We start from the raw sequence: 12,745 nt of genomic DNA, 5'->3' as shown, positions 1-12,745 counted from the left end.
TGCAGCTGCATTACTGTTGCGACATTACTGCGATCAAAAATTACAGATAGCGACTGTGTGTGCTAACTATAGACCATATAGTGCATCTCGCTAGCACCAATATATCAGTAGGTATGGCCGCATAAACTTATTGTAAGATAGATAAATTAATTCGTTTGCCACAATACACCTATAGGTATAAAAAAAAAAAAAAACATGGCGGAACACTAAAAAACGTTAATAATTTAAAGTAGGTGTGTATACATTTGCTGTGCAGCTAAACAAGAAAGTTCAGGCTAATTAAAGTCTATTTTTTTATTCGGTAGACTAAAATGACATTTCATAGTATGAGATGACACATGATGTTCATACTATGAAATGTCATTTCAGTCTACGGAATAAAAAAATAGACTATAATATTACGCTCCAGTTTTTCGGGCGATGCACTGATAGTTCTGCAAGAACCCAGATCACGGAGAGATTAGATTATCGATGTACAAAAAAAAAAGAATGATTTGCCTATTCACTAATTGCCATTTGTAAAACTTCACCAGCAAGTCCAACAACCATCAGCGTCACACTTACCTAACTATAATATAACCTATACTGGGTCAACCAAATCTTGTCAGTAAATAGGAACAAAAAAAACTATACTCATCCTTTTCTTTTGGGTGCTAGTACTAGTGTTAGACAAAGATAGTATGATTATCTCTGTCTATGTTTAAAATCAAACAGACCTTTGACAAACTATGTATACTATACTGGTCCATCAGCATTTTCAGCTCGCGGACTCGGTAGGTCATTGGAAGATCACTCTGAATACCGAAATGTTAATTTTAGTCCCAGAGTATTGCGTAGGATGCTCTTGGAATTCAGACAACAATTATCTGTAATTCCGTAAACATTTTGGCATTAAATCAACATCACGTGATACCCGCTGCGTCAGTCTTCCTGCGAGCAAAGCGACAACAAAACGTTATGATTGAAATGTCTTGAGAAACATATAAATGTAAGTTTAATCCATTCTATTCAGCGAGAGTACAGTTTGGGGCACTTACTTATAATATGAAAGGAGCCAGAGCCGTACTGAATTGGATTGGCAACTGTCAGATTATTTTATTGACGGCGCCAGCATTAGTGTTACCTATGTAGTTTTGTTAAATGAGATTTGGCTTAAAATTCCAGGCCATAAAATTAAAAAAAAATGAACATTTTCGTAGGATTGACAGGTTAAGCCTACGCTGACGCCATTGTAGCATTAAGTGTAAGGCCTGAGTGGACGCTCGAGTTGGGTTTGCAGCGGGGCGGGGCGTGCGGCGTGCATGTTAAACAGAGCGGCCTAGTGCACGCTGCTCAAATTACTTGTGAGCCCGACGCCACGCTGCACGCCCCGCCGAACGCTCCGCTCCGAGCATCCACTCAGGCCTTACACTAAGGATGACTCATGTTAGACCGGGCCGACCGGGCCGTGTCCGGGCCGAAGCTTCCGGCGCTTACTTTTCTATGACAGATGACAGGTGATCACGTGATTCACGTGATGTTTTCCATAGAAAACGAAGCTCCGGAATCTCCGGTACGGTCTAACGCGAGTCATCCTTTACGCATGCAGTGATATTTGATCTTTTCTACATTCAACTTATCCCGCAACACCAGGCGGCCTAGCCAAGGTGACAATCGCTATCGCTTCGCCATCGAATCGCTTTGTGTCTCTCTATCACTCCTCCAAATTAGTGTGACAATGACAGTTGCGTTTCGTTCGCTACGGAGCGTTAGCGATTGGCATGTTGTCTACGGGGCCTGGGCTATAACCGCGAAAATCGAAGTTTGCAAATTGCGGGCATTTTTCTCTGCCACTCTAATTACGCCTTCATTGGAGAAAAAGAGAAAGATCCCCGCAATTTGCGAAAAACGGTTTTCGCGGTGGCTACCGCGTGACTGGGGGGCTCCCCAGGGCCCCTATTCGACATGTACAACTGTCAGATTTCGCGTCCACTTCAATTCAACAGTTGAATGAATCACATGTTCATCAAGTGCGGATAATATCATTTGGTACAACCAATAATTCAACAAATATCAACTTTGTTTTATTACTACTTTAAGGTTTATGGGCGTTTTTTTTTTTGTTGTCCCCTACACTTTTTTTTCAAATTTGGGATTTTTTATGTTATTTCTACTCAGAATCACGAGCTCTTTCTATCCTAATAGGAGAAAAAAAGTGTCCCAAAATTTCCATACATTTTTCGATCTTTCCATTCCGCGACCGCCATACAAAGTCTATGAAAAATGGTGACGTAATGGATATTTCCATTAAACCTTAGGACACTTTTTTTCTCCTATTAGGATAGAAAGAGCTCGTGATTCTGAGTAGAAATAACATAAAAAATCCCAAATTTGAAAAAAAGTGTAGGGGACAACAAAAAAAAACGCCCTTATAATCGTTTGGTCTGGTTGTCACCTAACTGTGGATTGCTACTGTCAAATTTTGACACAGGATTGTTCAGATTCAACGGGAGTTCAACACTATACGTCAAACGTCGCTTGTCGAATAAGGCACCAGCTTCATTTTCCATGGAAAGCATGATTTTGCACATTCAGACCGTGTTGATGTGTCAGATGAGGGCGTGGGAGTAATTTGCGTGGGCGTTAACCATTACGTAGCGGTAGGTACTTACCTATAGAGTACCTATACGGGTACCATCAGTTTGGCACTAACATAAACGCCATCGAGAAGGTAATTTACTTTCTATACATCTCGCTCGTACTCGCATATTAGTTCAAACGAGATGTATAGAAAGTAAATTACGTTCTCGATAGCGTATATGTCAGTTTAGACACTGTCAGTGACTCAGGGTACGGGCTCTAGTGATTAATCGTTATGATTACGTAAACACAATATAGCAATACAGAGCAGCCTTTATGAAGCCACGGGCCCAAAATAGCCATATTAGATGAGAAGTGGGTGAGAAGGTCGGCCGAATCGGGAAAATGTCACTGAGAGCGGAAATTAAAAAAAGCCGGGCAATTTTATTAATATAAATAGACCAATTTTCGGAGACATTAACGGAAAAGATTCCGAAAATATGCCTACTTTTCTTGTTACTGATGATATTAACATTTCGTGTGATTGGTACTGTAAACGTGCATATTTATCATACTATAGAGATTAAGTATATACTTGTTTTTTACTAATTGTGGCTTTCCAGCAGAGAAGTTTCCATCTGAAATTCCATCAGAAATTCTGATAGAAACGTCCTTATTGCAGATGAAGCATTTGTATGAAAAGGCGATTGCGCGCGGCCGCGGTATATCATCTTAAGTAGACAGACAGAAGGAAGTATGCTTTTGAAGACGGTCAAAAACGAAAGGAAATGTCACGCGCATTCGATTTCTTGTTATATTCAAATATAGATACTATTAACGTCGAAAATAAGTTATCCAATGTTGGACGAGGGATGACGTAGAGAGCAAGAATAATGATATCTACTAAATACTGTTTGTTTTTATTTTTTAAATCATCAGTTTTATTTTGTTTGGAGAGTTACAGTTTCACAGCAGTTGCAATTAGACTCTTTAGAGCATTTCCAAACAGTTTCGAGATTTTAAAACAATTCATTACATTAATATTGTCTTAATACGTTACCGATACATAAAGTCATTTTCGATAGATTGATGACAATTTTTCGTGTATCTCTTTATGAACACATAAAACTAAATAAACAACATAATAAAACGTACTAAACCTACTACACTACACCAACTTATGCTACAGGTAAAAAATTTGGCCTAAATCGCCGTAATTTTTAGTTAAAATATGTTTTTTTGATTGTTTTAGGAGACATTAATTACCAGCATCGGTGTGACAAAAGCTAAAGTCTGTAACAGTATTTTACACTTTGACAGTAACAAGACAAGACCTGAAGGAGCACTAAATATTAATAACCATCAACCCTTCGTAATAACGGAGACTAAAGACAGTTGCAATAAACGTAAATCATCTCAAACGACTTCATTAACAAAGTGCTTAGACGTCTAATTGATTTTAAAGTATTGAAGTGACGTCTGTGTCAACCATTTTCCTCACGGTAGAATATAGAGTTACTATGAATAGATTTTTTATTTATTATAAATCTCATAAATGGCTCAATTTATCAGGTTCTTAGACCTAAATTATAATATATTTCACAAAGATTTTCACCGATTCTTTTATTCACTTTTTGTTAAATTATATTTTGTTAAAGACTAGCGACCCGCCCCGGCTTCGCACAGGTTACACAAAACCTTAAGGACAGGACGAAAAATTAAGGATTTCGTTTATGCCATTTTGGCAACCGAACCCTAAAAAACGTATTCGGTACCTACTTACTTATTTATTTAATTTGTTTCAGAACAAGCACACTTCCGCGAGCTGTCTAAAGACAACATGAAAACACTTTGGCTAGTTAGTTTAGTTATTTTAAATATGTAACTTAGTTAATAATTAGCGTTAAGTTTTTTGGTTGGGCAACACAAATTTGTTAATTTGTTGATTTTTATATAAAATTACATATATTTTTATTTATGTAGATATTCATTGTGCATTGGACAGAGTCAAGTGGCGGGAAAGAGGGGAGGCCTTTGCCCAGCAGTGGGACACACCAATAGGCTAAAAAAAAAGTATTCATTACTATATTTAAGGTGTAATAAACTCTTGGTCAAATAAGTTGCGCTACATAGGATGTGTTTAGTAATTGTGATTCCTATTTGTACTTGATACTATAATGATTGATTCAATCATGTTGTGAAGAGCAATGTAATGTAGTGATTGCTTTATTTTTTGTGATCAGTTTATGAAATCCCAGGAAAATACGGAATATTCCTAGATTTCATTTGATAACTTATCATTTCAATCATTATTATACACGAGTAGTATTGAAAAATAATAATGTGGAATATAAACGGAATAACTATTTCATTTGTACTTATATGCATAACAATTATTTTCGACACATCAGCTTGCTACGTAGATCACTATGAAACTACGACGTCTACTGTGAAAAGTGTGCAAGTGCAGAGAAAAGGATGTGATAATTATTGTAAATTAAAACGAATTGTTATTTATATTATAGAACAACTGCTATCTGATGATTGAAAGAAAGTAATCCGTAATAGAACACAATCCTGTAGTTAATTTAGAAAGGTTGCCAACATGCATATAACATTGATGAGACTTTAAGCGGAATTAAAGACATGTCTTATGTAAATTTTGCAAAATTAACTTCATTATGTAAGGGAAATTTTACTAGGACTGTTGTGATTAATTGTGAAATTGCTGCTCAGATAAGTCACAGATAGTGAACATAAAAACATACGTGTGTTAATACAATGCGCCATTTTTAATGTTAATAAATTTTCCAATTTTGAGTTTGAATTTTATTTATTTTTATTCTCCCTCATTTCGTACGTACATAATATGTTCAAGATAGTTTGACCTACAAATAAGCTGTTCTACTATATTTTGATAATAATATCTTTCTTCCAGACTATATTAATGTGCTATCCTACAGGCCGAGGCCATTCGTCTTGTTAGAATCCAAGGCGGACAAAAAACAGGTTGTTGCTATCTAAAGATGATTAAATAAGATTTACGTCCGTCATAACTTTGTGCTAACAGCCTTATTTTTTCTCCTTGTTGGTCATAACTTATGCAATAACAAGTACCGATCCGAAGCCAATGGAAAACGTAAAGCGCAATATGAAAATTGGCAATTAACGATAATAATAAGCCAAGTAAATTAGTAATCAATTGCGGCTTAGTTGTATTTTATAATTGTTGATGTGTTTTTTTTTTTGCTGTATGTAAATTCCATGTTGACATGTAAAAGTGCCCTTGTGGCCTATTTGCTGAATAAATGTTGATGTTTGAATTTACGATACTGTAAGACTGTACTTAACAGAAATTCTTAAACTTGTGACGCGCGGAAATAATAAAAAATAGTGAGTTTTGCTGATTTTTTCTGTTTTCGCGGCAGGACAAGAGGAAATTGGACAAAGGCAGGTGGGCTGTAGTTTGGTTACATTAAAATGAGAATTTAGAAGACATATCCAACTTTAAATTTCAGTTACAATATAAATAATTTTATTTCCAGCGTTTAGCCTGAGGACCGTGCAAAAAATATTTGTCATTCGTTTAAACATACAATAACTCAGTAGGAAATGGTTGCATCAGAAAAAAAAATTAATCACTACTTACACAAAAATTTGAGCTTGCGAACTATATAATATGTTACACCGGCCACAGGTCGGTTTATAGGCAACAACAAAATCAGTTTTAGGATATTGACAGAAACTATATTTTTTATTAGTCTAATCTTAACTTAGTTCAGTTATTTTTTAATTACTCAATGAGGTCGGCTAGTTATTTTTGACAGTGAAACATTGCCACCATTTAACATTACAATAAACACTAATCGCAACCTAAACTACATAACTAAAGAAACAGCGCTAGTTACATAACCCACTACACCTGCGCAAGCTATAATACGTCGCCAAACCGATCTTATCGCCGCTAACAATGCCACATTGTTTCCTTTACCCTCAAGAATACATAAAACAAGCCCTGGTTTCCGAAACAACGCATTACAGCCTAAACAGAGCTACGAAAACTTTGCACAGTACCCGTGACTGAGCTGAGCGTACAATGCAGTGCTAGTTAAAAAGTGGATACATGAAAAGTTAAAATGGAAAGTAAGTTTAACAATTAAGAAAGTTTTAATGCGGAATCTTAATTATACTTTTTATTGCTAAATGATGTAACGTAAATGGAAGCGAATCTTAAAAGAAATGCGACTTAAAAGGACGCAGGAACGGGGAAATACGGCAACAAAAGAATCTTTTTAATGTTAAAATGGAACTTTTGATTAATTCTTTTGTAGTAGATCATAACAAAGTTTTCTAGGGATTGGAGAGAATCCATTTGTGTTACGTTACGCTCCTGGGTAAAGTTATAATAGGTATAATAATTTTAAACGGCAATCTCGTAAGTACCAACTTTATTGCGCGTTATGGGTCGTAACATTAATAATTACTTCAAAATACTTACTATCCGAGTGAATGTCAAGTAGCTACGTCGAATAATTAATTTTGAAACTCTTAAGAATATCTTCTTGCTTCTTCAGTTTTTAGTGTTGAGCGTCGCGTTATTAAAAATATTAAATAGTACCTAAGAGATTTTTATGTCACTCTATTAAATGCTTTTTAAATTCAACTACAGTCGCTCTTGCAAGTGCTGAAGTGGTGTCCAAGATTTGAGAGGTGGAACATTCAAGTTCAGCCAGCCTATTATGGATAGCTTTATCCATCTTTATCCACGTGATAAAAAAACTGTCACTGTTTAACACCGTGGGAAAGAAAGTGACGGACACCGTTTTATCACGCTGTCACGTAGACAAGAACGACCATCATATCCGTACAGGTTAATTATTTCTAACAACCATTTCAGAAATCATCCTGCTGTTATCGTTAGCCTTATCAATAAACGCTTATAAGTTCTTCTCGAATAAGCTGGACAACGAACCATCTTTGTCAATACTGTATACTCACGACAAAAGCAGCGACGCGGTCGTTCAAGACTGTCTCAGCGAGATGTATCCGCGCAAGCTGTACAAGTATCCTCTACATATTGATAGAAACGATGTACCTTGCATAATACATTGTGTGCTCAAGAAATTTAAGATTATGACTAACGATGGGGTGATCAACGTGAGAAATTACTACAGAAGGGTGGCGGCTATACATAGATATGACCCGAGGATTCTCATTTCGGATGTGGGCGACACGTGTGCGAAGAACATCAACAATATGAACTTGGATCACGATGTGTGTAAGAAAGCAAAAGTGTTTAACGACTGTACGCAGTTATATGCCATCTCATTAACGTAAAACTTCAATTAAATTGTGTAGGTACTCAATGTAATGAAATATTATATAGGTAATAAGATTTTTCTATGAATTGTGTATGTTTTTAAATAAAATGTCGTGTCAATAAACAACATTTATATGAAATAAAATATCATTTGATGTGGACATTATTTTTATTCATACATTTTAGCAATACCGTCTCGATAATTATTTGTCCATAATGATTTTGGTATTGTAGGTACACCGACAATAATTTTCCTCGAATAGCGATTGGAGTGAATTAGGTCGTTATATAATGTAATAGACTGTAATAAATAGACAATATTTTGGTCATAATCAATCACTTATATAATATTCTTGTTGTAAGAATATTTAATTTTCCTGTTTGTTATTTATATTTGGACTTTAAGTGCCTCAGAATTAATTATTCAATTCAATAGAGCATAGGTACTTATTTTACGTATACTTATGTATAGATTTTTATTAGTTTAGGAGAATTAAGTAGGAGGTATACTAGTAAAATATATCGTCAGGTGACAAACAAAACTCACTCATTACCACCACAAGTTCATAGCCATAGTGTACCATAATATTTTTGATTAAATATTTTTAGTAATTAGTGAGTTTTGCTTGTCACCTGATGATATGTAAAATAAAGGTGTTGAATGGTAGAGAGTATGTCACAAGCGTCGCTTACAAACGCTATTGTAATACATATTTGAGAAAATACTAGGAAGCACATTTTTGGCTTAACCCGTGGAGCGCCCTACCAAGACAAGTGCGATGGTAACTCCATGCTATTCTTGGTTCTGGGCGCTCCACGGGTTTAGCATTACGGAATACTTAGTGAATTAGCTTATAAAATCAACACACATAATAAACTCAATAATTTTTCTCCTCCTGTCTCAATTAGTAAAAAAATGTTTTCTACTTTTCAAATAGGTATGTCTACGACTTATCTTAGGCGGTCGGTCAAGAAGTTTCGCGGCGATTTTCTAGTAGATGATAGCTAAGTTTAGGGAGTAAAACTAGTTTATATATTACACTTTTAGTTACCTACTTAACATAATACAAATCAACTTCAAGCAGCCAAGTCTTCAACCAGTCCGTAGCCGACCATTTTAACACCTTATCAACCACCTCAACACAATGGTAGATCTATCTATAGTCGCGGAGCTCAAGGTACTACTATTATTGACATATCTCAGGACGGGCCTTACGGGCACTAAAAATGGTAGTAGTTCAGCGGTGTCACTCACGAATTCGAGCCAATCGTGCAGTCTAACGCAACGAGTTGCGACCAATCGCGCGCGTGATGCAAACTCATCAACCAATCGCGTTGTAGCGGTGTCACACCGCTGTACTGGCCCCATTCTTATTATATTGCCTGTAAGACCAGTCCTGAGATATACGTCAATGACTACTATGTACTGAACCCACAGACAAGACATCCTCTAGACTGAGCATAGTAACGCTACCCCCTCTGCCACTTATACGGTAGTTTTACTCCATCTTCGAGTCAATCCCGTGCCGTGATTGGTCCGTGTCTTTGAACGGACCAATCACGGCACGGGATTCGCTCACCTCGTCCCCCCGCACCCCCGTATTTTTGGCAGCATCGGTTTCATGAAATAATTGATCTAAACTCCGTCTAGAGGATTCTTAGTCTATGACTGAACCGTTTGTTCCAGCATTACTCCTTCTGCTGCTGGCAAGCTGCGCGTCCGCAAAGATGTCCGTTATGTACACGCACGACCGGCTCAGCGACATGGTCGTGGAGTCCTGCCTCTCCGAGATGTACCCTAAACCGAAGAAGGTGGAGTTCCAGGAGTCTGATGAGGCGTGCATCATCTTCTGTGTGCTTAAGAAGTTGGGGATTATGACGCCGAATGGGTTGTTTAACCTGGACGTTTATAAGTAAGTTGAGATTAGACTTTAAACAGATCATATAGGTAGGTAATTTAGGTACACGCCATTGAGGAGAAGGTAAGGTTAACATATTGCAGCAGTATTGTAGCTAATAGTAGACATATATAAAAAACCGGCCAAGTGCGAGTCGGACTCGCGCACGGAGGGTTCCGCACCATCAACAAAAAATAGAGCAAAAAAATCGCCCCCCTTAAATATTTATTTTATTTTATTTTTAGTATTTTTTGTTATAGCGGCAACAGAGATACATCATTTGTGAAAATTTCAACTGTCTAGCTATTGCGGTTCATGAGATACAGCCTGGTGACAGACGGACGGACGGACGGACGGACGGACGGACGGACGGACAGCGAAGTCTTAGTAATAGGGTCCCGTTTTTTACCCTTTGGGTACGGAACCCTAAAAATGATGTTGCTGCCCGGATTTTTGACATTTGGGGCAGTAAATGCAGTCAGCAGCAGTAGTCGGCAATGTCGCGCTGCAATACTGCCGCAGTAGTGCAGCTGCGGTCAGAATCTGAACGTCACATTAAATGTGAGTGCTATTTAAGTAGATTTGATAAAATAATGACATAAAATATTCTAGCCACCATCTATAATTGGCATAAGCCAAAGGAATAATCCTTGCTCAAATAATGGATATATAAATCCAGAGGGAAAACGCAGTCTCATGGGAGCAGTTCCGCAGTGTGATGTGGAAGATTGCATGTACTTTTATTGCGCGGCAGCTCCAACACCATCCTGAGCATGTTCGCTGAGCGCCTGGACTGCCCCATGACAAAACACTTTATTACTAATTAAATACAAACTATCTTTCAGAAAACGTGTAGAAACAGCGCACCAACTGGTTCAACTGAACAACATAGCCGACGTCGGCGCTCGATGCATCAAGCTGGCTAAAGAATCGCCGCACAACCAAGACGTCTGTCGGACCGCAAAGATCTTCAACGATTGCACGCATTTATACAGGATCATGTTATAATAATAAAACCCGAATCTAAGAAGAGAAATAAATAAAATAACACCTTGACGACGAGTTTGTATAAAATATAGTGATACCTCTATATCCACATCCACAGCCTTCAGAATGGGGTTCTTCAAAAGAAGATTGTACAGGTTTTAAAGGGTCGGCAGCGAGCATGTAACACCTCCGGAGTTGCAGGCGTTATGCCGTGCAGGCCGACTGCTTAGTATCAGGCGGGCCGTATGCTTATTAAATCACGTTTAATTATCAAAAATGTAAAATTATAAAAAAACAGAATAAGCAACAACAAAAACATGGCGCTAGTGCAGGGTGGAGGTAGACGGGCTAGGTATGGTGTAACGATGCACGTTACTATAGGCATCTAAATCAAAAGTATTATTTAAAATAATGTGAAATTAAGAAATTAACGTAACATTTCTGTGCGCGACTGTACTTTCCGCCGAACGGCGATGTCAGCAGTTTTACCCTTCTTATACCACCGGCCATCACTCAGCGCCCCACTCTGCGCTCGATCGTCTTTAGGGATAGACGCTGCCGGTCGTGTTCACGGCCGTGTGCCGTGTCCTCTCACGCGCCGGCGCAAGTCTAAATAATATTTTTTAAATCGGCAATGCTAGCCAAGTGTAGCTAAATCTTTAAAATTTGCTATAAGCAAATGATTTCAATACTAGTTAATCCACTACCCGTCCCGCACCCCGTTTGGGTAAGTGTTGAACGTTTCTTAGTTTTAAGAATCTAGTGTGCTAAATTCTATTGTGCTAAAACGCTTATTTTCAGTACCTAGTGTTAATTGTGCCTTGCCTGTGTCATGTATTTTAAAATAATTCCTCTCTAGTAAGTGTTGTTAGCCGCCGCGTCGCGGCGTAACGGTAAAAGTACCGTTATAACATGGCGTCTCATACATTTTGCCCAGCGTGTTATTTAACTTCAGATTATTAATAGCCTTAGCTCACAAGCTTAGCTTATAGCACTTTTATCATTTTAGTTGATCCCCATTATTGTAATTTATATTTCTAATCTTGCACTCTGCTTTTGGTACCTACTTGCCATATCACATAACCGCTGTAACTCCGTTCTGGTTATGAACACCCACCATCTACTTTTTGCTACTCCCTTGCTTACTTAGCGTCATCGTTGGGGTTCATACCGAGCGGCCAATTAATACGTGGACATAAAGCTGGACGATGTACATTCCAGGGTGCAATTAGACGGCTTAAAAACTACGGCGGCAGGGGGGACCTGCTGATCCGACCGCAGAGTAGGAGGCCCTCCAGAGGCTTCCCGGCTTCACGCACCAGCTGACCTCGGCGCTTCCCGAGACGTCCCGGCGTCCGAACACGGGGCTCGCACGACCACCTTGCCACGTCAGGGGAGTACCCACCTACGTCAGTGAAATCAGACAGGCTAATTTAAAATTTAACGGACCACTACCACGACCACCGCTCGGGTTATTTTTTTTAAATAAATTTATTTGTTATAAAGCGTTTGGGACTTTAATTTAAACCTCCCAACCTTAACCGCTTCATTGGCGCCCAACGTGGGGCGGGACGGGTAGTGGATTAACTAGTATTGAAATCATTTGCTTATAGCAAATTTTAAAGATTTAGCTACACTTGGCTAGCATTGCCGATTTAAAAAATATTATTTAGACTTGCGCCGGCGCGTGAGAGGACACGGCACACGGCCGTGAACGCGACCGGCAGCGTCTATCCCTAAAGACGATCGAGCGCAGAGTGGGGCGCTGAGTGATGGCCGGTGGTATAAGAAGGGTAAAACTGCTGACATCGCCGTTCGGCGGAAAGTACAGTCGCGCACAGAAATGTTACGTTAATTTCTTAATTTCACATTATTTTAAATAATACTTTCGATTTAGATGCCTATAGTAACGTGCATCGTTACAATGGCTGCACCGTCATTGAGACCGAAGAAATGTTGGATGGGTTTGAATTTGTGCCGT

At 38.4% G+C, this 12,745-nt stretch overlaps 1 protein-coding gene across 2 annotated transcripts; it reads left to right on the top strand.

The window, feature by feature from the left end:
- Positions 1-6,557: 6,557 nt before the first annotated feature.
- LOC134654869 (uncharacterized) lies at positions 6,558-10,793 on the top strand. Of its 2 annotated transcripts, XM_063510332.1 has the most exons (3): positions 6,561-6,702; positions 9,567-9,792; positions 10,623-10,793. In XM_063510332.1, exons 1-3 carry the CDS (start codon positions 6,696-6,698, stop codon positions 10,783-10,785), a joined length of 396 nt encoding a protein of 131 aa, XP_063366402.1. In that variant the 5' UTR covers positions 6,561-6,695; the 3' UTR covers positions 10,786-10,793. The 2 variants fall into 2 exon arrangements, with proteins under 2 accessions (XP_063366401.1, XP_063366402.1); XM_063510331.1 differs by lacking the exons at positions 9,567-9,792; positions 10,623-10,793 and adding an exon at positions 7,457-7,900 and having other exon boundaries at positions 6,558-6,702.
- Positions 10,794-12,745: the final 1,952 nt, after the last annotated feature.

The sequence above is a fragment of the Cydia amplana genome, chromosome 15 (assembly GCF_948474715.1).
Source record: "Cydia amplana chromosome 15, ilCydAmpl1.1, whole genome shotgun sequence".
Lineage (NCBI taxonomy): Eukaryota > Metazoa > Arthropoda > Insecta > Lepidoptera > Tortricidae > Cydia > Cydia amplana.
This window is presented reverse-complemented; position numbering and strand designations above follow the sequence as displayed.